At 36.8% G+C, this 22,906-nt stretch overlaps 1 protein-coding gene across 2 annotated transcripts in view; it reads left to right on the forward strand.

Moving 5' to 3' along the window:
- Positions 1-22,906, forward strand: part of LOC131437958 (G protein-coupled receptor kinase 1) — a 198,263-nt gene that overhangs the window by 159,567 nt on the left and 15,790 nt on the right. The window contains exons 4-7 of one of the 2 annotated variants that reach the window (XM_058607664.1): positions 3,276-3,377; positions 7,198-7,386; positions 14,140-14,331; positions 16,603-16,758. In XM_058607664.1, coding sequence (XP_058463647.1) covers positions 3,276-3,377; positions 7,198-7,386; positions 14,140-14,331; positions 16,603-16,758 — 639 coding nt within the window. Of the gene's footprint in view, positions 1-3,275; positions 3,378-6,178; positions 6,650-7,197; positions 7,387-14,139; positions 14,332-16,602; positions 16,759-22,906 lie in introns of those variants that run through there. The other variant, XM_058607665.1, reaches the window with a different exon arrangement.

Raw genomic sequence — 22,906 nt, forward strand, 5'->3', positions numbered from 1 at the left:
AGTCATATCCTGACCAAATTCAGGAACTTTGCAAAAGACGGTAAGGCCTTTTATTTGAATCTAAGTTTCAGTAAATCGGTTGTGTCATTACTGAACAAAGCGAATGAGTTCCGTTTTGAAGAATTTTATAACTATTTCTGGTACTTCCCGAACCGGATTACGGGGGACGGCACTGCCGAAGTTGGTTCATATGTCGAGCAACTTACATGACCTATGCATTGGAATAGTTTTGAGTCCAATTTAGAAGAATTTTTCTCTCTTCAACGTCGTCGCAAGCTGTGGCTTTCATTTGATCCTAAGTTTGTTAAAATCAGATCAACCGACATACACGGTTCGTAGAGCTGAATCGAATGATATATGACATGCGGTCCTTCGGGCATCGCTTCAAAAGTTGGTTTTCATAGTGATTGCATAGCTTTTCTTTATGAGAAAGGCAAAAGAAACACTGGAAAAAAGTCTAATAAAAAACCATAAACTAATAAAAACAACGTCTCCTTAATTTTTTGACGTTGAAATACATCTTTGTTTTCTGTATTGGACTATAAATTCAAAATATGGAAAATATAACCGTACAAACAGTGCAGTGGTCGGATTTTAAACATTTTCAGCTCAACCGACTACAAAGAGATTTTTTATATCATTACAACTACTGCTTGTAAATATTTCTGGGTATCGAAATTTCTATTAATAACCAACAATGTCTAATTTTCAGGGTTTGGATGAACGAAGCAGTGAAGATGAGTATACATGCTTCACGGCGTATGACATTCATGAACATACCTACTTTATGAACCATGCCGCTTTTGAGGAAGCGTGAGCCTTGTTGCTTTATTGGAATGGCTGCCCATGCACGAGAATGGAAGAGTGCAAACAATATTCACAACTACAACTTACTCTCGGTAAGACACAAGGTCTAGCCCCATGACTCATTGCAAGCAAACTCTATTCACGAAGCTAAAAGTGATGAAGATTATATATTCAGTTTTCGCTAACAGACTGATGACTGGCTCTTAACTGTCGCATGTTTCTTCGAGGTCCGAACGCGATTCACATTTGTTTATACAGAATTCATTTTGTGTGCACTGCCACCGCTAGAGCGTCTATTAGAATAAATGTTTTGCTGTAATAGGGACATGTGTTTTTCACAGCTCTCACAGCTCATAGCAATACACAATGAAAATTCAATAAAAAAAAATTATCTATGCGCAATACTGATTAAAAGACTTATTTTTTATCCTACTGGTTGATCAACACTATTTCGATTAAACCCAATTAAACGCTATTTATTACTGAAAACTGAATATATAATCTTCATCACTTGCTAGCCCCGCGAAGAGAGTTCGCTTGCAATGAATTATTTTGTGAGAAGAACGACGTTCAGACCACGAGAAAGAAAATTCTTTTCACAGCTCCTGTGCTTCATGAAGACTCTAATACCAGCACACTGTACCATCTGTGCATATGTGGAATATATTTGCATCCACTAGCGTTTTGTTTGTGTGGTTCTATTTGGCTGGAAAGACGTCCTCATTGTGAGCGGTGGAATTGTACGTTCCTAATGCAATGGAAACTATATATTCATTCACCGGTGAATGAATATTCCAAACCCTGCTAATTTTCCCTGTTTATCAAGTCATCATCACGGTTTTCTCTAACAGAGACGACAGTTTCGTATCCATAAGTTCCGCTATTAACTGTGCGTCTTCGCATTTAAACAGAGCCCCTTCACAAAGCAAAGGTTACTATGAGTAAATTTGTTGCTTTTCATCGACGTAATCATTTACTAATAAAATTTTCTTTTTGAGATTGTTTAAATTGGTTTACTATTGTTTAATTGGCTATTTTTCATCAACAACTTGAATTCTTGAAAAGAACAAAAAATGTTTTCAGTTGTAACTACTTCATTTTGCAAGACACAGACAGCATTAACGTCAATGTGTTGGTTTCAAAAACAGGCCTCATATGAAAAATAACGAATAAAAAATATATCACATGCGTTTTTTATAATTATAATTTTTCGGATAGTATTTGAATTCTTGAAAAAATGTTTCAATTATTTTCAGTGTACATTTTTCTTAAAGTGCCCAATCGATTTTCTACCATTTCTTTTTCGACACCATTTTCTATCAATAATCGATTTCCGAGTAACAACGAAGAAATTTTCATGCAAACATACATTCCCTCTTTCTTGAAATCAGCCTTGAGTCAAACCGGTTTTACCTCCTTGCAAAACGCATGGATTGCCATACTGAAGTTGTGTGAAAAGTTTCTTTCAAATCAGAACAAGTCGATCCTGGTTTTGCCACCTTCTCTGCTGTTAAATTTAATGATTGCTTTTTCCCGAATTCAATATTACAACTGTAATTTGTGCGACACTGCAGCCCAAAGCGAACTGTAAAACATTTCTATACCTGCCATCGTCGATAAACTGGAACCTTTGTAGCATTCTTAAAACGCCATTTCGATATTCATTTCCAACAGATTTACACGTAATTCACCTCTGATGGTTTTTGTCTTCTGACAGAGTCTCTGCTCTGTACAGTTACTATGCTTAATTTCTCCGGTTACAACCTCATAGCCTCATAGCGTATTCTCTTCAATTTGATGCGATCATTTTATGGCGACAAGTTTCTTTGACTACCAGCACGAGAACGAGAAATGACAGCTGAAAAAGGCACTAATAGAAGAAGGCGCTACTTACTTTCGGATTGCTGTTCTGGAATCCTCCCTTCTCGCCACACAGTCATGGTTTCGATTCCAGCTAACGAGCAACGAGCAATATTATCATTTTTTATTTTTTCGTTGCGGTGGGTGTCTCTTTTGCAGCTGATGTAGATAGTTACGATGAGTTATGGTCGCTCTAGTCGCGATCAATTCTGACGATGAGAGCCAAGAGACGATTTGTAAAATTAAAGGCAAAATGTCTAACGAACACTCCTTATGGTGTGTAAATTATTACTTCGCAATGGAATTATTGTTTACCTTACATGTAACAGTGGATATTTGCTTTCATTTGAAATAAGTGTATTATGTAATAAGTTCAGCATGTTTGCGGACATAATCGTTTCAGAAAAATAAGCACTATGTCAGCGAATCAGTCATGCCGTATTTACATAAGTGTGCAATTATACTCTTTTAATGTCTCACATCAAGAATGCTTTTACCTGATTTCGTCAAGGTGCTTATTGTCAACCACTTCGTCACGCTTCTGATTTTCCGACTTCAAATGAGATGTGTAACAGTGTTTTTTTTTTCATTCCCTTTTCTTTCTACAGATCAAAGCCTACGAAAAGACAGAGTGCCACGACGAAAGGCGGAAACAGGCCAGAGATATCTACGACAACTTCATAATGAAGGAAATGCTGTCACATACACATGTGAGTATTTATTTTGGTTTTCTAATGTCGTTTTCGATTGAGAAAACTGAAACTGACCAAGGGTAGTTTCATCAAACAAACACTTTTCGCGAAACTGTGTTCGTTACGCACTTAGCAACGGCGATTTGAGCAAACCGGATATAAAAACCATGTTCGAAACTGATTCGATTTTCAGTTCAACAGCGTTGAAACTAGGTTCAAAACTAGCTTCAAACAAACGGCTTGACAGCAGTTAGGGTGGAAACTGGATTAGGTTTGGCATCAAGCAAAAACGACATAAGAGTTACATAGGGTTAATGTACCAATAGTCATCTCAGTAATAAAGTCGCCATATTATTTTGCCGATTACTGGACTTCCAATCAACGAATTGTGATAAAATCGAATACAATATCTTTGCTAATGCACAGGGGCAGCAGATTTCATTCTAACCAATGGTTTTCGTTGATGAGATGACCGCTTTTTGTCATCTCGCGCGAAACTGTGAGCTTCATTTGTCCAGATTAAGTAGTGTTTCTGCTAGAGTTGCGTCTAAATAAGTTACATTCTGATTTTTACCTTCAATAAAAAAATAACAGAGTAATTTTCTAGAAAAATAGATTTTCAACATTTGCATTTTTCTCTAGAACTCTCTTGGGAAGGATTACACTAAAACTACTAAATCGGTGGGATTTTCATAAAATTTTTACTCAATATTTTTCGGATGTATTTCTAGGGACCACAAGCAGTTAATTATAAACAAACAAAATGCCTTTTTGGTAAAAAATGTTAATATATAGTTTAAGAAGTCGTCATTGTTTTTTCCCAAATTGGTCTACGCTGTCTTGAAAAAGGCCGACATTTTTTATCGATTCTAAACTCTCCAAAATTCTACAAGAAGTATTGTGGGGGTAATTTTCACAAAATTAGTCATATTTTCGATAGACAATATTGAAGAAATCCAAATTGAGTTCCTCACTGAGAAAAGTCTTTTTTAGAATATTGTAGTTGAGCAATTCCATACGAAAGGTCGATTCTTTCTTGTATTTTTTTATTTTTCTCAAATATTGTATATGCATTCTTTATGATCAAAATAGACAATTTGCATCAGAAATTTGCCATTTTTACTATAGCCTTACTAGGCAAAATCCCTTGTAAATTTTCAACAGTTGGTGTTTTAGAAACGGTGAATGCGATCGATTTTGTGTCTTCTGCAATGTTTAAAACTTAGTACTGTGAAAACAAATTTTTTGTTTAATTTTTCAATAAAAGAACACTTAAAATTCCAATATCTCAAAAAGGGCTGGCTCTAAATAAAAAAGGTAATTTTGATATAGATGTTGAAAGGCATCTTTTCGCAATATTGCACGGTAAAGAACAATGTGATGCCGTATAAGGAAGAATAAAACGCATGGCTTGCTAAGGGCCGTGAACATTCCATTAAAAATGCAAAGGAACTATTCGATTGGGCTCCAAAGCGAAAGGAGGAGATACATTAGAGTATGAAAATACCAAGCAACATCTTAATTAACAATATTCAAAAGCAATTACAATTCAAGGGAAACAAAAATACCATTCATTCATTCCAGTTTCTGTAGATAAAATAGAAATTAGGTGATTTTCAAATTGTAGGGCTAGTATAAAAATTGTAGATATTATTAAACAATGAGAAATTGTTAATTAATGCGACTTTCGAACATTGTATAAGAACATAAAATAAAATTCTTTCGGGAAAAAAAGTGTTTTTTGTAATAAACTAAAATAACCACTCGTAAAACGTTGCAAAAAATCAAATTTCCCGATTTTTATTTCGAACCACTGTACCTCGAGTACGGTAGCATATAGCAAAATTTGGATTACCATCGTTTTAATTGGAAAGTTAGCGTTCTTTCAAAAAAAAATTGTTAGAAAAATAAGTTTTCCATGGTTTTCAAAAATTTATGTTATTTTGGAAATATGAATATTTTCAAATATTATTTCTCCATTCTAGAAATTTGACAGTATTTTACTTTAGACTTCAGCTACAACATATCTAAAAATATATAAATCCCTTTTTTGAAATATTTGAATTTTAAGTGTTAAAAATCAAACAAGTTTTTTTTCAACAGAACTATTTTTTTTCACATAGTCCTTATAATTACCTAAAACATTGCAGAAGACATCAAATCAGTCGGGATTTTTGCTTAGTTCCTTTTCAAAAGTAAGACTAGAGTGAAAAATTGATGATGCAAATTGTTTTGTTTGGCTATGAATAACGCTTATGCAAAATTTGAGGCAAAGAAAAATTTGGTAAGAAAGCAATTTGTAGCTGCAAATTGTCTGGCAAGCAATTTGTAGCTGCGGTAAGACTTTACAACCCTTCATCACTACTGCTTCAATGAACAGCGAAATGTACATCAAGGAATGTTTACAAAAACGACTTCTACCCATGATTCGAAGCCACAAGGATCCTGTTGTCTTCTGGGTAGATCTTGCTTCTTGCCACTACTTGAAATCAACGGTAGAATGGTATACTACCAGAAATGTCACTTTCGTCCCAAAAGACATGAATTCACCAAATTGCCCACAACTTCGACCAGTTGAGGAATTTTGGGCATTAACGAAGGCACATCTTAGGAAACATGTCTCGGCAGCCGAAACCACTCAACAGTTCGAAAAAGATTGGAAAAAAGTGTAAAAACTTGTCGCCAAAAAGTCTGTACGGAATTTAATGAAAAACGTTCGCAAGAAGGTGCGCCAGCTAGTCCATAATGGCTATATAGCAAATGTTGAGAATAATATTCTGTTGTTGTAGTCTAATATTATCAGTATATTTTGAATAAAATTTGAATATCTAACACTTGTGAATTATTTACTGCGAAATCAAAGTGCGTCCATACTTTTTGGGACAGTCTTTACACAATGACATGCACATAGTCGAGCATCATAACGTTTAAAACATAATCCATAGAAAGGAAAGGAATTCTCCGAACGTGCCTGAGCTACACTGCTGTTTATTAGGGTTATTGCACCAATAGTCATTTTATTAGTAGAATCGCCAATGTGTGTTGCCGAATACTCGACTTGCAATCAACGAATTGTGATAAAACTGAATACAATATCTTTGTTTCGGCTCTAAGAAGCAATACCGGTAAAAAAATAGTTCGAAAATTGTGCACCAATGCTGTTATAGCGACGCGAAAACTCGAAGCGAATGCACCTAATTTCATCTTACTCCTAAAGTCAAGCTATAGAACAGATGCAGCATATCTCACTCTTACTAATGGTTTTGGTATATGAGCTGAGATAAATAGAGGTACCGTCACCCTAATATAACAAAACGAACATGCCCTGGACTATCCCGTTGAAAATGCACCCAAAATATCGATTCGCTTGATTTTGTAGTTTTTTATCTTTGCCACCAATCATAAATAGGAAACGTCATCTGTTATCAATTTACGATTTCATCGGTTAAGAGCATAAGCATGGCATGATAGGGAAGCATAGCGCCTTTCTTTAAGCTTACATGGGTTCGATACCCTACCCGTCAAAGAAAACCAGAAAATTCTTCTGGTCCGAGAGGTGAAAGACCACATCCTATAATAACAACAAAATGAAAATACATGGGTGGGTAGTTTCGTGAAAGACTACCCATATCAGTTTTGTTGCTCACGATTTGTCGGCAGTAATTTGATTTCCTCTTCCGATTAGAATCACTTGTACATTTGAATAAATAAACATACATCATCTTGCATAATACCATCTTCTCCAGCCCTCACCAAATGGAAAAAAGGACTCAGTAACAGATAACTTATCCAGACATTTTTTTTTCTCTTTTTTTCCTTCATCCCTAAACATAAACAGGAATACTCAAAGGAAGCGGTGGCGCACGTACAAAAGTATTTGATGAAAAACGAAGTACCGGTGAATCTGTTCGAGCCGTACATCGAGGAAATTTTTCACCACCTGCGAGGCGAACCGTTTCGGAAGTTTCTCGAAAGCGATAAATTCACCCGCTTCTGCCAGTGGAAGAACCTGGAACTCAACATTCAGGTGAGTCATGCGAACGGCATATTCCTTATCGGGCTGCTCGATGGAAGCCCTTGGTACTTTGTGGAACTTTGGGGTGAAAAATTCCTCCAATATTTACTGTGTCTAACAGCATTGAATTTTGTATGACGAATTCATCGAATCTACAGTTTGAGCATAATTTATTCTATAAAAAAAAACTTTGTCTATGAAATCCAGTCTTTTCCGTTGAAGGGTAGGCGCGGAGACAAAAGTGAATGAAACTAGTTCAACAATAGTTACCGTTCTAACGCGTGCAATTCCCAATCGACGAATCCTCCGTTTGGGACGAACATCTTACCGACGTTTGCCGCCAGCCGAAAACCAGCGGAAGTCACGTACGGAGCTAGCAGAAGGTATTTCCCGCTCCACTGGCAGACTGAAATATTCTCATACCTACTTGCGATTGTTTACGTAGTCGATTTATAAAGGGAAATTTTCGAAGGAAAACAAATTGCACGACGAGTCTGTCGACATGGATCATTTTTTATGTGTTGTGAAATTCGCCTTCAAAATTAGATTGAATCGAAAGCTTCGCTGTTGATAGTATTAGAATTTTGTTATCTTGTGTCTGCTTTATTCCAAATACCTCAACTTGTATGTGTTTACTCAACTCCGCAAGCCGCTAGATGCATTGAGTCATTGTTCCGTATTTTAGTTAGCGTTTAGTGTTAGTGTATGCTTACAAAAAAATCCACAGTAGAACCATGTTTTTTGAATCCTAACAATATTCTTGTGGAACCTCTAAATAGTAAGTTTCACAAATTTTGGCTCAAAAATTCAGCGAAATTTTAACAACTTGTGTTTTAAACAATTTCTCAAAAAAGTGTTTCGAATCAAATGGTTAAGATCTTTGCAATTACCATCGAATCCTCAATAAAGTATATAAAATAACAATCACTTTGCATCGATCATGGTAATTTCAAGCAAAATTTTCTGAACGTACGGCGTATTTGAATATACTGAATCGTGGAACCATTTTTTTTACCACAGATTCAATAAACGTTTTAACTCGGCACATGCTGAGCTCACAGTAACGGTCGAGATAATAGGATGACATCCAATTGAATAACGGATAGGGACATTATTAGCAGCCATAGATATTTGTTGTTCAGTGAGGCTCAGTCGCAAATTCCGTTCTTGGTGGATGCTCGCACTGGTCTCTATTCTATTTTAAATGAGCCATGCAGGTTTTTTGTTGATGCGATGATATCTGTCTCTCTTTGATAGCACTGATTAAATCGTGTGAAGAGTTGCTTATGAGCGTTCTTTGATACGATAACAGCCATCCTTGCATTCCAGTGTACATGTGGGATGTTCTACAGGAATTCGTTTGCAGTCCTAAATAACAGCAAAATCGATGTTTCCGCTAGAAACAACTACCGGACAAAGGCATGAGTAGTGAACCATTGCTCCCCCTCCATTCATTGAACGCGATGAAAGCGCGGGAAGAAGATAACAACGAGCTCCAGCTATTAAGAAAATCTATTGTTGAACTGCTGAGAATCCGAATCAAATTAATGTAATCCGAATCAAGTTGGTGGAATTTTTCGGGAGCACTTGATCACAAAAACTTGGATCGATATAGGGGTATTAAAGGAATTAAAGGGGTAGATAATTACGAGTCAGAATTTTCATGGTGTCTTTTTCTGGGATTGTCATGGGATACTTTTCGTGGACTTCCTCGAAACCATACCTAAAATCGATTTACTGATCCAATTACATCTCCATGCTTCTTATTCGCCAGATTTGGCTCCATCGGACTATTATCTATTTGCAAACCTTAAAAGATGTCTTATTAAAAAATTGACCGATTATAGAGTCTGTTACATAATTGCGTGGTCACTGTTGTGAGAAAATGAAAAGTCCCAACATAGGAATACTTTGAATATTGTTTTATTAGATCAAAAACTTGCATGCAAATACATTAATAGCAAGTCCAATCCCCTTCAGAAATTATAATGGCTTGACACCTTCGAGGCATACTTTGAGTGAGATTTTGCTCGTATTCTTCTGTAAACGACCTCCAAATTTGTGAATTCGGCAAACTAGTTGTTTTAAATTGTGTGGTCGGTTTTTCCCAAGCTTCATCTTCATTTAAGCCCAAAAGTCCTCAATTGGATTGGCATCGGGCGACTGAGAGAACCAATCCAAGGTCACGACACCATTTTGCTCCTTTGCCCATTCAAGACGTTTTTGCACATGTTATTCACTAAACATCAGTTTTTGCAAAGTACTTCGAAATTTCAAATTATTTGCGATCAAATGTCTGCGAACAGTTCCGTACGATATATATTTAAACCTTTTTTGGTCAATTTTGAAGCACCTTCGCGTAGAGTTGATGTCGGATTCTCCAAAAACGTCTTTTTTGTCTTTTTCCGACAATACACCGACAAAGCGATTTGGAAAGTCGTCGACATTTTTCACCTCTTCAAAACGATTCACCCACTTACTCACAGACTGTTTCGACTTTTTCATGTATTTCGCCGCGGCAGCTTGGGTCATTTTGGGACCTTTTTGGTGCGAGCACAAATAAACTGCTTTGAAGCGCGTAGCGTACGCGGTACTCATTTTGGAAAAATGCCTAAATCGAATTGGAAACAATAATCAGCTGATTTATTCTCGCATTGCATCAAGGACACTACTACCCTCTATGTTACAAAAAATATCGCACCATTCCGCTTTACCGATCGCGAGTAATCGTGATCGCGAGTAATCGTGACCACGCTCTTATGTAACAGACTGTATGTCATTCATAGCAAAATGAAAAAAGAAATTAAAACTATTCGGCGATAAGCGAAAATATCTACTTTATTACAAAGAGTGGTTTAATTAGTTTTAATTTCGCTGCCCTTTTTATATCGTATTCATTCTCACATTCAGTATCTAATAATCACAGGGGGGCCAAGCATAGAAGTCAAGATTGACGAAAATTCACTTGTTATATGAAAGTAGTCTCTTTCAAAATTCGTGACATTGCATTATTACATCCAATTAGGTGAAGAAACCGAGAGCGAAAATATCACACTCCTGCATTGATCAAACTTTTGTAGATTAACGTTCAAAAACTGTGGAGTCACGTTTCTCGAATAGCAAGATTGCAATAGAATATAATTCCAATAAAATCATTTAAACGAGCTTGTACAGTCGTATCCTTGACCATTTTCTTCAATGTTGTGGTTTTTGTGTCAGTTTGTGATAAGTAAACATGACTATTAGGTTTGGATTACGATTTGTCTTCGACTCGTCAGTGAATAATCAGTTTATGTTCAAATACTAACAACATCTATGCAAACATAAAGTAAATGATACTTGCATTTGATTCGTTTTATACCCAAGTGCAATATCTATGCTCGTTTCTCTTCGGTCTCTCTGTTTCCGTTTCATCATGACCTAATAGATTTCTATTAGAAGTAGTTCAGAGTAGTGGTAGTGGCATAAAGCCAAACCCTTCCAAAATAGTGATATTTCAATGCGTTGCATAAAAAAACGAAAAAATGTCTTCCAATATGCTGCAAACGGATTTCAGTCTGCTTCGCGCTGATAATTCGAAGTCAGAGTTACAGATATGCAGCATTCTACTCGAATCAAGATAAAATCCCGGATTTTCTATGTTAGTGCGTATAAATTCTTCACATAATCCAACTTGACTTTTATATTTGTCAATAAATATCACAAACCTACGTAATTGACAGAAAATATGCTCCAAAAAGAATCATTTCAATGTTCAAATTTCAGTTCAATGAGAAATAAACTGCAGTCAGTCGTAAATGTCGAATAATTTGAATAGCATGGTATAACTTTTTCTTTTGAGCAATTCCAGGAATGAGTAGACGAAAAAGTGACAAAATCAGAATCGACCTTCTCCGATTTGGATGAAACTTTGCGCATGGCTTCAGTATGGCAAACCATAGTTTTGAACCGATTGAGAGGTCAATCCGACTCACAACTGATTTTTAAAAAGGGCGTATGTATTTTTGCATTTCACAAAAATGCCCTTTTTCAAATCGTTGTAACTCGGAAACCGTTAATTGTACAAAAATGGCGTTCAGGAAGAAGTTGTAGGGAATCGATAGGGCACTCTAAAAAAAATAAATACACCCAAAAAAATTTTTCTCAATAATTACGAAATAATCCGAAAATGTTAAATAAAAAAAGCATGGTTTCAATTTTTCTTTTGACAATTTTTATTTCAAAGCTGTTAAAAATGAAGAAGTTACAGCTGAAACTGAAATGAAGTGTTTGAAAAATTAAGAAGTTGCAGCTGAAACAGTTTACGGGTCTCGTTGTAATTCGGAAACCGTTCATCGTTCAAAAATGGCGTCCAGGAAGAAGTTATAGGGAATCAATAGGGCACTCTAAAAAAATACACTGAAAAAAAATTTGATTCTTTTCTCAATAATTTTAAAATGAACCAAAAAAAATTAAATTAAAAAAAAATCAGGGTTTCGATTTTTTTTGATAATTTTTATTTCAATATGTGTTTAGTCCCTCGAAAAAAATGAGGAATTTGAATATTCTGCGGTGTGCATATACTATATAGCACATTTGTTTTCTGTTCACTCAGTGATGGGTTGGAAAACGATTGACGAAAAACTATAATTTTTAGTAAAGCATTAAAGCATCAAAATACCGATCGTTGACGGAGAAGATTTTTTTTTTCTCAAGTAAATACAGTATCATAATCTTAGAGAGCACTTCACCCACTAAACATGATAAAACATAAACTGTTACTTGGAAATTTGGTTATTTGAAATGCTCTCAATTGTTCTAATTATTGAGCGGAGATATGCATAACAAATTTTATAATTAGCGAATAACTGACATAAAAATCACGATGCACTCAAACTCTCAAAGAAAAATATCCATGTTTTAAGTTTCGGAATACTCTGTTACGGCACCGAAGTCAAGTCTTCAATTTTCGAGGAAGCTTCCCAGCATAACTAACGAGATGCCAATGGACTACACCCGACACATTCGAAATGTGAGTATGGAAGGCAGTCAAATTGGAAAAACTTTTCCAGTCCGTCCGTACTTAAGTGAATTTGAGTGGAAAGTTTGTCGACGAAATTTGAAGCAATTTTCGTTTTCCTGTTGATTGAATGTCATCTGGCTGAATGTAGGATGCGGCATCACCGAACAACTTTGTTTGAGCTTTAATGTTGAAGCGATGGATAGAAAGACATTGCAAACTTAGGTAAATCTCCGGGTTCTTATCCGAAGACAGTCTCATACTGTATGTGATTTGGTGCCGTACACCCGCCAGATGGAACAACCCGTCTGATCCATCCGTGCGAACAAATCTCCCCTTTTATGCTGGCTGCGACATTTCACGGATAAGCTTGAAGAGTTGGTGCTGATTTGATTTTCTTCTATCTGATTACCTCATTCCTTCACGCTTGCTAGCGATGGCGCCTTGTGCGACCCAGCGAGTGTCAATCTAATCGCCCAAAATTTACGACTCTGTTCGGATTCTGGATTTTTCCGTTTCTCTTCTACACTTCACTGCTCTGCTCAAGAAGACTGCCTCGTTGGCTAGACGCAGTATAGCCCCTGTGACTACTAAACGGCAACGAAAAGCGGTACTGCGATGAGTGAGTTCAATTAGTTATGGTTCCCATGAGATGCTGTGGAGCAGCCACTTCTCCGTTGCCATATTCGTCATGCAACGGATTGATTTGTTGCTAACTAGAAACTTTATGGTCATCAATACTCCAATCCAACATGAATAACTGTCCACCACCGTGTTTTGCTTAACTATTAACGATGACGGAATGATGAAATTAATGTGGTATTGTTTTATAAACTTACCTTTTTCAACTCATGAATTGACAATTCGATGAATAAACCTTAGAATCTTTAGATGGTGGATCACGAACAATTTCTACTTATTTTATATTGCGTTTTGTTGTGACAATTGATTCGACGGATTGCTCTCTGATGTCAAAAAGTTTTCGGCCAAGTGGGTAGTGAGAGTTGCTTGACGCATAGTGTTTTGATTTTTGTAGCATTGCAACGAAAATCTAGCATTTTAGTTTCGTTCACAGAAAAAGTGAAAATGTAGATGCTTCACCTACTTAACGTAAGGACAACGGCTTATCAAATTTTTCATAGCTGACGCGAAGTTGGTTATTCTTTTTTGCATCCCCCGCTGAAGAAGACCGAATCCAGTATTCGAATCACTTGTTTCAATCGGCAATCGAAAACTTGTAAGTTGAAAATTAAAACTTAAAACTACACTACTGGCCTAATGTCCTATGGAACAAAAAAAGTGCGCGTTAAACGATATTGTTCTTCCAAGATCAATCACCTGTGTATGTTTCTTGTTTCATATCCATCAATAAAAACGAACCCCCTTCCAATTATCTGGTGGTACTTTGCAAGGAATCGAATTTCGTCCCGAATTTGGAAAAAGGTTTCAGACTAATCAAATGTAGCAGAAAACTTTCACGCTACTCGATTTTGAGCCGTCATTCATCCCTCGGAAAGTCTCTGATCTAATGAAATCATTTCGTATCCCAGCATTCATCCACCCGAGCAAAAGGGCACGACCTAGTTGAGGTTTTTTTTAGCTATATAACCTTCCTTTTAGAATAAAATTTTAGATTTCGTTTATCCACCAAGCGTCTCCAGCTGGCCCCCGGTTCATTCCGCATTACTGTCGAGAAGCGAGCTTCAATTAACATTTTGCACCCATAATTTTTCATGCTTTCTCTGTTTTTTGTTCTTCCATTGCAGTTAACCATGAACGATTTCAGTGTGCACCGGATTATCGGACGAGGTGGCTTCGGGGAGGTGTACGGCTGTCGGAAGGCCGACACCGGAAAAATGTACGCGATGAAGTGTTTGGATAAGAAACGCATCAAAATGAAGCAGGGCGAAACGTTGGCGCTGAACGAGAGAACGATGCTATCGCTAGTCAGTACGGGGGTAAGTATCGGGGATATGCTTTCGTCACTGCGCTGTGGGTAGTTGGTTTGTGTGTTCCACCGTGACAAAAAGAGCACCCATTCTTTGACCCAGATTACGTTCGAATGCTTGGTAGCTGAAATTATGACCCTAATTATGATGGGCTGTTTTCTCGTTCACTTGTTCGAATAAAACATTGTAAACAGACCACTGAAAGTAACGAACTGTTACGGCCAAACCCTTGAACTGGATGCTGCTCGAGTGTCCGGAAATTGATGGTACTTAACTGCGTATATCCAAAGCATAAAACACAATCATCAAGTGCAAGCTGTCCGTAGGAGGAAAGACCTTCCTTGATTACACTTTTCTTTTTACCATTTTCCACTATTCATTAAGCTGCACAACTTTTTCCATTCAGCAATAGTTGGTTTGTTGGCATGGAAACCAACTAAGCGGAAGCTGTTCGACTAACAAATCTAATGAGCGGGAAAAACTAATTGAACCGAATGCTGGCCAGTACTGAGAAAAAGTTTACCATTAACTTAACATAGATATACAAAAGTTCACTGCAGTGCAGGCGTTCGGTGTTTTGCCTTTCTCATATAGAAAGGTTATGCAATCACTGTGAAAACCGACTTTTGAACCGTGGCCCGGAGGGACGGGTGTCATATACCATTCGACTCAGTTCGCCGAGTACGCAAAATGTGTGTGTGTGTGTGTGTGTGTGTGTGTGTGTGTGTGTGTGTGTGTGTGTGTGTGTGTGTGTGTGTGTGTGTGTGTGTGTGTGTGTGTGTGTGTGTGTGTGTGTGTGTGTGTGTGTGTGTGTGTGTGTGTGTGTGTGTGTGTGTGTGTGTGTGTGTGTGTGTGTGTGTGTGTGTGTGTGATGGCTGAACTTTTCTTGGAGATGGCTGAACCGATTTTCACAAACTTACACACTTAGAAAATTTCGCAAAATTCGGTAATTTTTCACCGAATTTTCAACAGCTGAACGTTCGGTAATCAGTTCGGTAATTAAATTGATTACCGATCGTTCGGTAATAACTGAACTGTCAAACAACTACCGTAAACTGTAAACCAGTTGGATCTAACTGATTGTTCGGTAATTTTTGTTTGTTTGTTTTCCTTTGGTTTAAATTCTGGATTTTCGGATTTCAAAAAACAACACAAATTCACAAAAACGAATGAAGGAAATTTCAACCTGTTGTGGCTATGGTTTTTTCCACAAAAAAAAGGGTCAAATATTCCGGCTGACCGGAATTAGAACGATTCGTGGACAAGTGATACAAAACTATTTTCTGTCTATGAGTAAATAAGCCTTTGGTGGTTCTATTGTTTCAAAAACTTTTGCACCTGTACCTCAATCCATTCGATGAGCTCTTCAAGATTTTTTTCGTTTGGTTAATAAAAAGACACTTACTAAAAACTGTTTGACAGTTAGTTTCATGACAATCAGTTTTCACAGAAGTTCGGTTATTGGAAGATAATTTTACCATACGGACAGTATGGTTTTTACCGTACTCGGCGACTATTCAGATTTACCGTATGAATTGTATATCTATTTACAAAATTCTGTAATGAAAATTCACGTTAGACTGATCGTCCGGTGAAAATTATTGTAAAAGAGAACTCATATACCGAAATATCGGTCATTTCTATAGATTACCGAGATTTCTCATCAAAAATATTACCGAACAAAGGAATTAAATCCGTGTGTAGATTCAAATGAAAGGTCTTGTGGTTCCATATAAAATTCGTGAATATTATTTGGATCCGACTTTCGGTTCCGGAGTTATGGGGTAAAATGTGCAAAAAAATGAAAATAAGTGTTCTAACTTTTCTCATAGATGGCGCGACCGATTTTCACGAACTTAGGTTCAAATGAAAGGTCTTATAGTCCCATACGTAATTCCTGAATTTCATCCGGATCCGAGTTTCGGATCCGGAAATATAGGGTAAAGTGTGTTGAAAATTACCGAATATCACTACTGAAAAGGCCAAAAAACCGTTAAAAAAATGTCTAAATCGATCTCCAATTGATAGTTTTTATCAGTAGACGGTCAATCAAACCGATTTCGGTTATTCATTTAAGAATCGAAGAAAATTATTTTGAAGAATACCACAGTATCATATATGATAGTATGATTGATATGAGATAGGCATCATTACACTACTAGGTGGATTAAAACAGGTTTTTGAATTATAATCCACTGAGTGTCCTTATCCTCGATGAAAGATTGAATTGTAGCATATTACTAACATAGTTTTCCTATTATCTTTTCCTTACTGAACCAGGTCGACTGTCCGTTTATCGTCTGCATGACGTATGCCTTCCACACCCCGGACAAGCTCTGCTTCATCCTGGATCTGATGAACGGTGGCGATCTGCACTATCATCTGTCCCAGCACGGTGTGTTTAACGAGTCCGATATGAAGTTCTATGCAGCGGAGGTAAGTCATGGATGGGAATTCCGCTTTGGTTGTCCGTAATCGGTACAGATGTGACAGGATTTTTATGTATGTGAAACGATGCAGTGCCTCGACAGTGCCATCGTCGGCAGCTGAGAGTGTAAGTGCCAGTGCGCGTTGTTTCAACTAGCTGCGACAGAGATAAAACGACGAAAAACCATAGTACTGTGCGTGTGTTTGTGCGTCTGGTCGTGTCACTTTGTGGTGAACGGGAAAAATACTGAGCCCCGAGACAATGTGGGATAACGATAATATTGTTACCGGTGCCATTTAAGCTGGATTATAGCATGGCATGAATCTAAATAGATAGGTGCTTTAGGAAATCGCTGAACGAGCATTTTGCATAACTTTTGCAGTTTACTACAAATAGCACATTGGATTGCCCATTATTTCAAGATTGTGTTTCGATGTCAGAAACGTACTAACTGTAGTTAGCTGTAGTAATGTAACGTATATATATAGATGAATTGATCTTAAAAAGGTTTTGTGGATCTAACCGAACTATGAATTACTTTAACAATGTTTCCTTCTAACTATAACCAATACGGTTTATTATCAAATGTTCAGAAGATGAAAGATGAAACAATGAACATTTTACAACAGAAACAAGCTCTTCTTTTTTTCCACGGGCAGTCCAAATGAAAAAAAATTCTTCATTTCCATTTTACGATATTTCACCTCCATTGAGAGTTTTCGGTTTATGAAGTGATGGGTATAACCAGACCCTGTCAGCTTGGAGCGACATCAATCTTCAGTTCAGCAACGCCATCGCACGGCATCACATTCAACATATCATGTCAATTGTATGGGTGTGCAGCCCTGCTATTTTGGCGCGCACGAATTTGACATTTCTCTCCCCTACTTCTATGTATGAGATTCGATGCGAACTCACCTGAGGGCGACATGCTCGCAAAAAAGACTGTTGCCAATGATTTGTTCCAGAAATGTGAGAGCTGGATATCTTGTTAATATGATGTCTTTGGTATAACATAAGGCGTATTTCTTCTACGATGGTCTACTCTGCAGCATAAACTCAGGCGTTATGTCTTAAGCTATGAAAAGATTTCTAAAATGAATGAAATGAAATGTATGAATGTAGTTTTTTTATATTTCGTCTAACAAATATTTCAAAAGTTATGTCTTCAAATAGCGTCGAATGTCGCATAAGTAAGCTATTGATAGAATGTTATGAGCTCATCACAGTACACCATCGTGTCAATCATTTTGAAAATTTCACAGAATATTGTCAACTAAATTTCGGATATTTTCAGATAGAAACGATAGAAATTTTCTTAAACGTTCTGTTCTCAGCCCTTAATGTCCTAACTTTGACACTCGATGATCGAAACCAAAATATAGTATTCAGGCTTGGTTGAACATAATGTACTCAAAATTTATGCGAAAATATGCTTCTATAAAAAAGCAATTTTGTTCCGAGCAAATATCGGCAAAAATTCTTCAGAATTTCAATAGCATTTTTATATAAGCGTAGATTAACCTTTACTCAATTAATCAAAATTAAGTAATTTTCCACTAGTTTACTACCAAAAACCGTCAAATACGTTGGAACCTATAGTAACTTAGTATAACATGAGTGAATTTATACCATTATTTTTACTTCATTGTCACCATCATAATCCGTCTTGTTTCGCTGTGTCCATCCTGTAATCATTATGCACCATATGTATTCTTTTCTTTTTGTGGATAAGTTACAAGTGCTTCTTGGGATATAATGATGGGGATAAAGCAAGACTGTATCATCGGGAAACGGTCTTGGAGCTTCGTTAGGAATCTTGTAGCCTATATCATTCATGTATAGAAGGGATAATAACGGTCCTAAATTACTATCATGTGGAACACCAATTTTCATATGATCGAGGTTGCTACGTTTACTAGTAACGAATACAAAATATTGTCTGTTTAATCTTTTGAAAAATCGTCAATATACAATATAAAAATATACAAGATACTACTTTTTATACCATTCATAAAATCTTGATAGAAAAATATTTTGGCGGATCAATAAAACCAGCAGGCGCGTAGCCAGAGAAAATTTTCGGGGGGAGTTTTAGAACATGGTGATAAATCAACACATGTACAATTTATATCACAATGTTTCCCATGGGTTATAATTTTTTGTTTCTGGGGGGGGGGGGGGAAGGGGGGGGGTTTGAACCCCTAAACCCCCCCCCCCCCTGTGTACGCGCCTGAAAACCAGTATTGTTTATATCTATGAAACAAACTAAGAGCAAATTCAGCAGCTAGAAGTTCTACATGGAATTTCTATAATAAAGCAGAAACTGGAACATCCCCAGCAAGCCGTTCTAGTTTTATTCATTCGACCAGTTCTTCTGTCCAATTTAAAACTGGTCTACGATGCCGTACTATTTTTTTGTATATTTGAAACACGAGTAAAACACTGCTGAGGCTGGCAGTTTTTCTTGTTATAAAATTCAGACTAAAATTTTGTAACTGACATAAATTATGCATCTAGAACTAGAACACTACTGAATATGCCCTAATGAAAGAGGTGGCTTTACATTCCGCAAGTAACGCATTTTCCAACTATCATAAATTTTCATAAAAGCAAAGTGTTGAAATTACATTCCTTTTGTTGAATTTAGTCTTTCTGTTTCAACAGACTTAGCAGCCGCTTCTTATCGTACAGAATTATTGCATGGCTAGTACTAAAATCCTAAACATTATTCCAAGTTAGGGCTTGAACATACGACTACTAACTTGTAAGACGAGCGCCCTACGCATTGAACCGCCAAACCGGGTTAGTCATTGATTTTCATGGTAGAAGAGATATTGTTCGCGATTTGAATCATTTTGTATAATAATTGATTTGAATAATTGTTTCGATTTTATGAGAAGATGAAATGATTGGTTTATGAATCTACCGGGGCACAGTACGACCGACGACTTTTGAAGATTCATGTCGGTTCATTCGTGATATAGGCGACGTAATATTATCATAAAAGGGACACTCTATGAAATATCGTTAATCTTGATTTGCTTTAAATGATAAATTCAATATTAGAGAACACAATTGAAAAGTTTCAAAGTTGTAATTCGAATACTTTATTAGTTGCAGTTCTTTGAATGTATGATTGAATTTATTGCTTGACAACAAAATTCTTCGATTTTAACGGATGATCGGAAATCGATGACTATGTATTTACATTCGACATGAAACAAAGTATACTACCACTAAAGTAGGAACAAATACAAATTGCACTATATCAAGATAAAATTATGCTTCCACTCAATTGCAATCAGAAATTGGAACAAACATACTGACCTCCCAAAGAATCGTTACTGAAAACTGATAACTGAAATGGACACGGCATTGAATTGGTTACAATTTAGTTTCTCATTCGTAATCACGCTTCATTGATTTTACTCGAGATTACAATGTTGAAGGACATGACAGAAAATGTAATGTTTCTGCTGTTCTGCTACGAAAACGAAAAGTTCACCAGCAATTATCTGGTCTCGGTGAAACGTCAATCAATACCCATACAGCTTTATGACGCATCGTTAAATCCGACAGTTTAATAGTTTTTTTTCTCAGTTTCCACGCTACTGAAAGGATAAGTTTTTTTTTGTTTCTGATGTCTTCCTGGACTTCCCATCCGGCAGGCAAAGTTGTTTATTACACTATGCTAACTACACGATGTTATCACCAAAGACGCAATTAACTTCCTCGTTTTCTTGCTAGGGGAAAACATCCGGCAACTATTTGTTGTGCCGAAAACCATAAATCCGTTGTTTTAAATTCATGCTACTGCAAGTTCGAGACAGGGTTTGTTTTTTTTTTCATTGAAACAAACAGCTATTCACGAAGATTCTCAGTAAACAACTCTCTCCAGTTTTAAGGTGCTATCTAAAATGCACCGGAAGGAGCTTTGTTCAATTTACCACTGTTTGATTCATATTTGCGGCCTTTATAAAAAAGTTGTTTTTTTCGAGATCCAACCATCTGTTTCAAGTGCACTACACCCAGTATAAAACGCTGAAAATCGCGTGAAAAGTTTCCTCTCCGATTGCCAGAATGCGCTACAACCGAAAAAAAAATTTAAAGCATCGCTCAGTTAATTCAAATATTGACCTAACATGACAAATTCAGCTTGATACAGACAGACAGGTTTCTTGTTACTTACCGCTGGGTGCCACGCACGCTTATTACGAATAAAATGAGCTCGACTTCAGGCGATTAAGGACTCCAATTGCTTCCTTATTCACTTGATTCGCTCGATTTGACTCCATCGGACTGCCAATCCGAAGTTTTCAAGTGAATTCATCAACATAAACAAATCTGTTGCGAACATCTGCTCGGAACGTGACTACATAAAAATTTTACCAGAGAAATTATCCAAAGTCTACATATGTTCCGTTACATAACTATTTGTATAACTTCCGTAACTAATGTTTTACCACTGAATAAGAAGAGCTTCCGTAATATTCCTGTTATTAGAATGCAACCAGAACCGACCAATTGCAGGGCAGTACAAAATAAGCAGTGCGTTTTTACTTTATTAGTTGATTCCCTAGTAAACCAATTAGCGTGGACTTTGACGATGATACCGTTCGGCAAGTTATAAAATCTGGTTAATAGTATTTTAATTTCCCTTAGACAGGCTACAAATCATCAACACGTTATTGGTGTTATTACAAAAATAATGTTCTACTCCAAAATTTAAATCATATAAATTATTAGAATGTATGAGGAAGGTTTTTGAGCAATTACAGAAAAGTCTAACAAGTCATTAGACATTAAATACCAGATTTTGATGACACTTGGCACACGTCTTTAGTATGGCAAACAATTCGTCTCAAGACTGCTTTTTAAAAAGGTTCTTGTATTTTTGGTATCTCAAGGTTGTTTATTGGAATTTTTCGATGATCTTCTCATGTATGAACAGGGTTGCAAACGGAACTGGAGAATGACACAAAACAGCAGGTAATCGAACCGCACAAATGGCAGCACTCGCAGACTGTTGTTCTTCGTGAATGTAACGATTAAAAATAACATAGGTCTTATGACATTTTCTCTCGTGAATGTCGCCGTATGCTCTCATCGGTAGCTTCCAACTTCAACAGCTTTCGAGAGACAGGCTCTACTTTGAAATTCGTTTTACCTCGATTATAATAAGGTGTAGGGGGACATGCACATCAAAGTCTTGCTCCCCAAGGCAGACGTTTTTTTTACTGTATCTTTTTCGTGTTTTGTTTTTCTGCACTCCCGTTGGAAGTTAGCGGTTTAGTGAGAAATGCAAAGTAAATAATTGCTATGACTTCCACGATTCCGAAAGTGGGTTTGTTTTGGTAGTTTGTGTGATTTTGATTTACTCCAATGCACTTTTTTAATCAAACAAATTAACGCCGTTTAGCATGAATTAGAATTGTAGAAGTAACAGGAGCGCAGTCTCTGTGGTGAGATTTCTTGTCTTTGCGTCATACCAGAAAGACAAATGCTGCGCTCCGGCTACTTTTTGTATGAAATTTAAGTAAATTGTTGAAATTTTTTGAATTATCTGCATGAACAAGCTTTGTGATTGAATTTCGCATGACAATTACTTAACGCTGCTTAAAACCGAAATTGAAACGGTAATGGAAACACCGTCGCTCGCACTTAATTCATCGCCACAGAGCGGTCCCAGCGTATATGACAGTCCAGTTATGAAAATGTCATGACATTTTGAGCTCATGACATTCTCGAAAACCTTGACTGAAAATGAATACAGCGGCTACCTATCCAGTATGAATGTACACTACCACAAAACGAACGTCGTGGCTTTGACTACCGTGAGAGAGTGCGACAAAATTAACTGCTCTCAATATTGCTGTCGTATGTCGTGGCTATCATGATTGCGCCAAGCTCTCGTGTCTATGGATGTCGGAAATTTCGAATAACTCGTTGGCAGTGACTGTCGATTATTCATTCGATTATTACTATGGGATTTTTTTTAATTATTCGACTAGCTCAATAATCGAATATTAGTTTTAAGCTATTCGATTAAATATTACTCGATTATCTGGGTTATTAATCGATTACTCGATTAATCGATCAATATTACGACATCCCTACTCGTGTCATTGCTTGTTGGCTACTATTGAATGTAGC

The sequence above is a fragment of the Malaya genurostris genome, chromosome 3 (assembly GCF_030247185.1).
Source record: "Malaya genurostris strain Urasoe2022 chromosome 3, Malgen_1.1, whole genome shotgun sequence".
Classification (NCBI taxonomy): domain Eukaryota; kingdom Metazoa; phylum Arthropoda; class Insecta; order Diptera; family Culicidae; genus Malaya; species Malaya genurostris.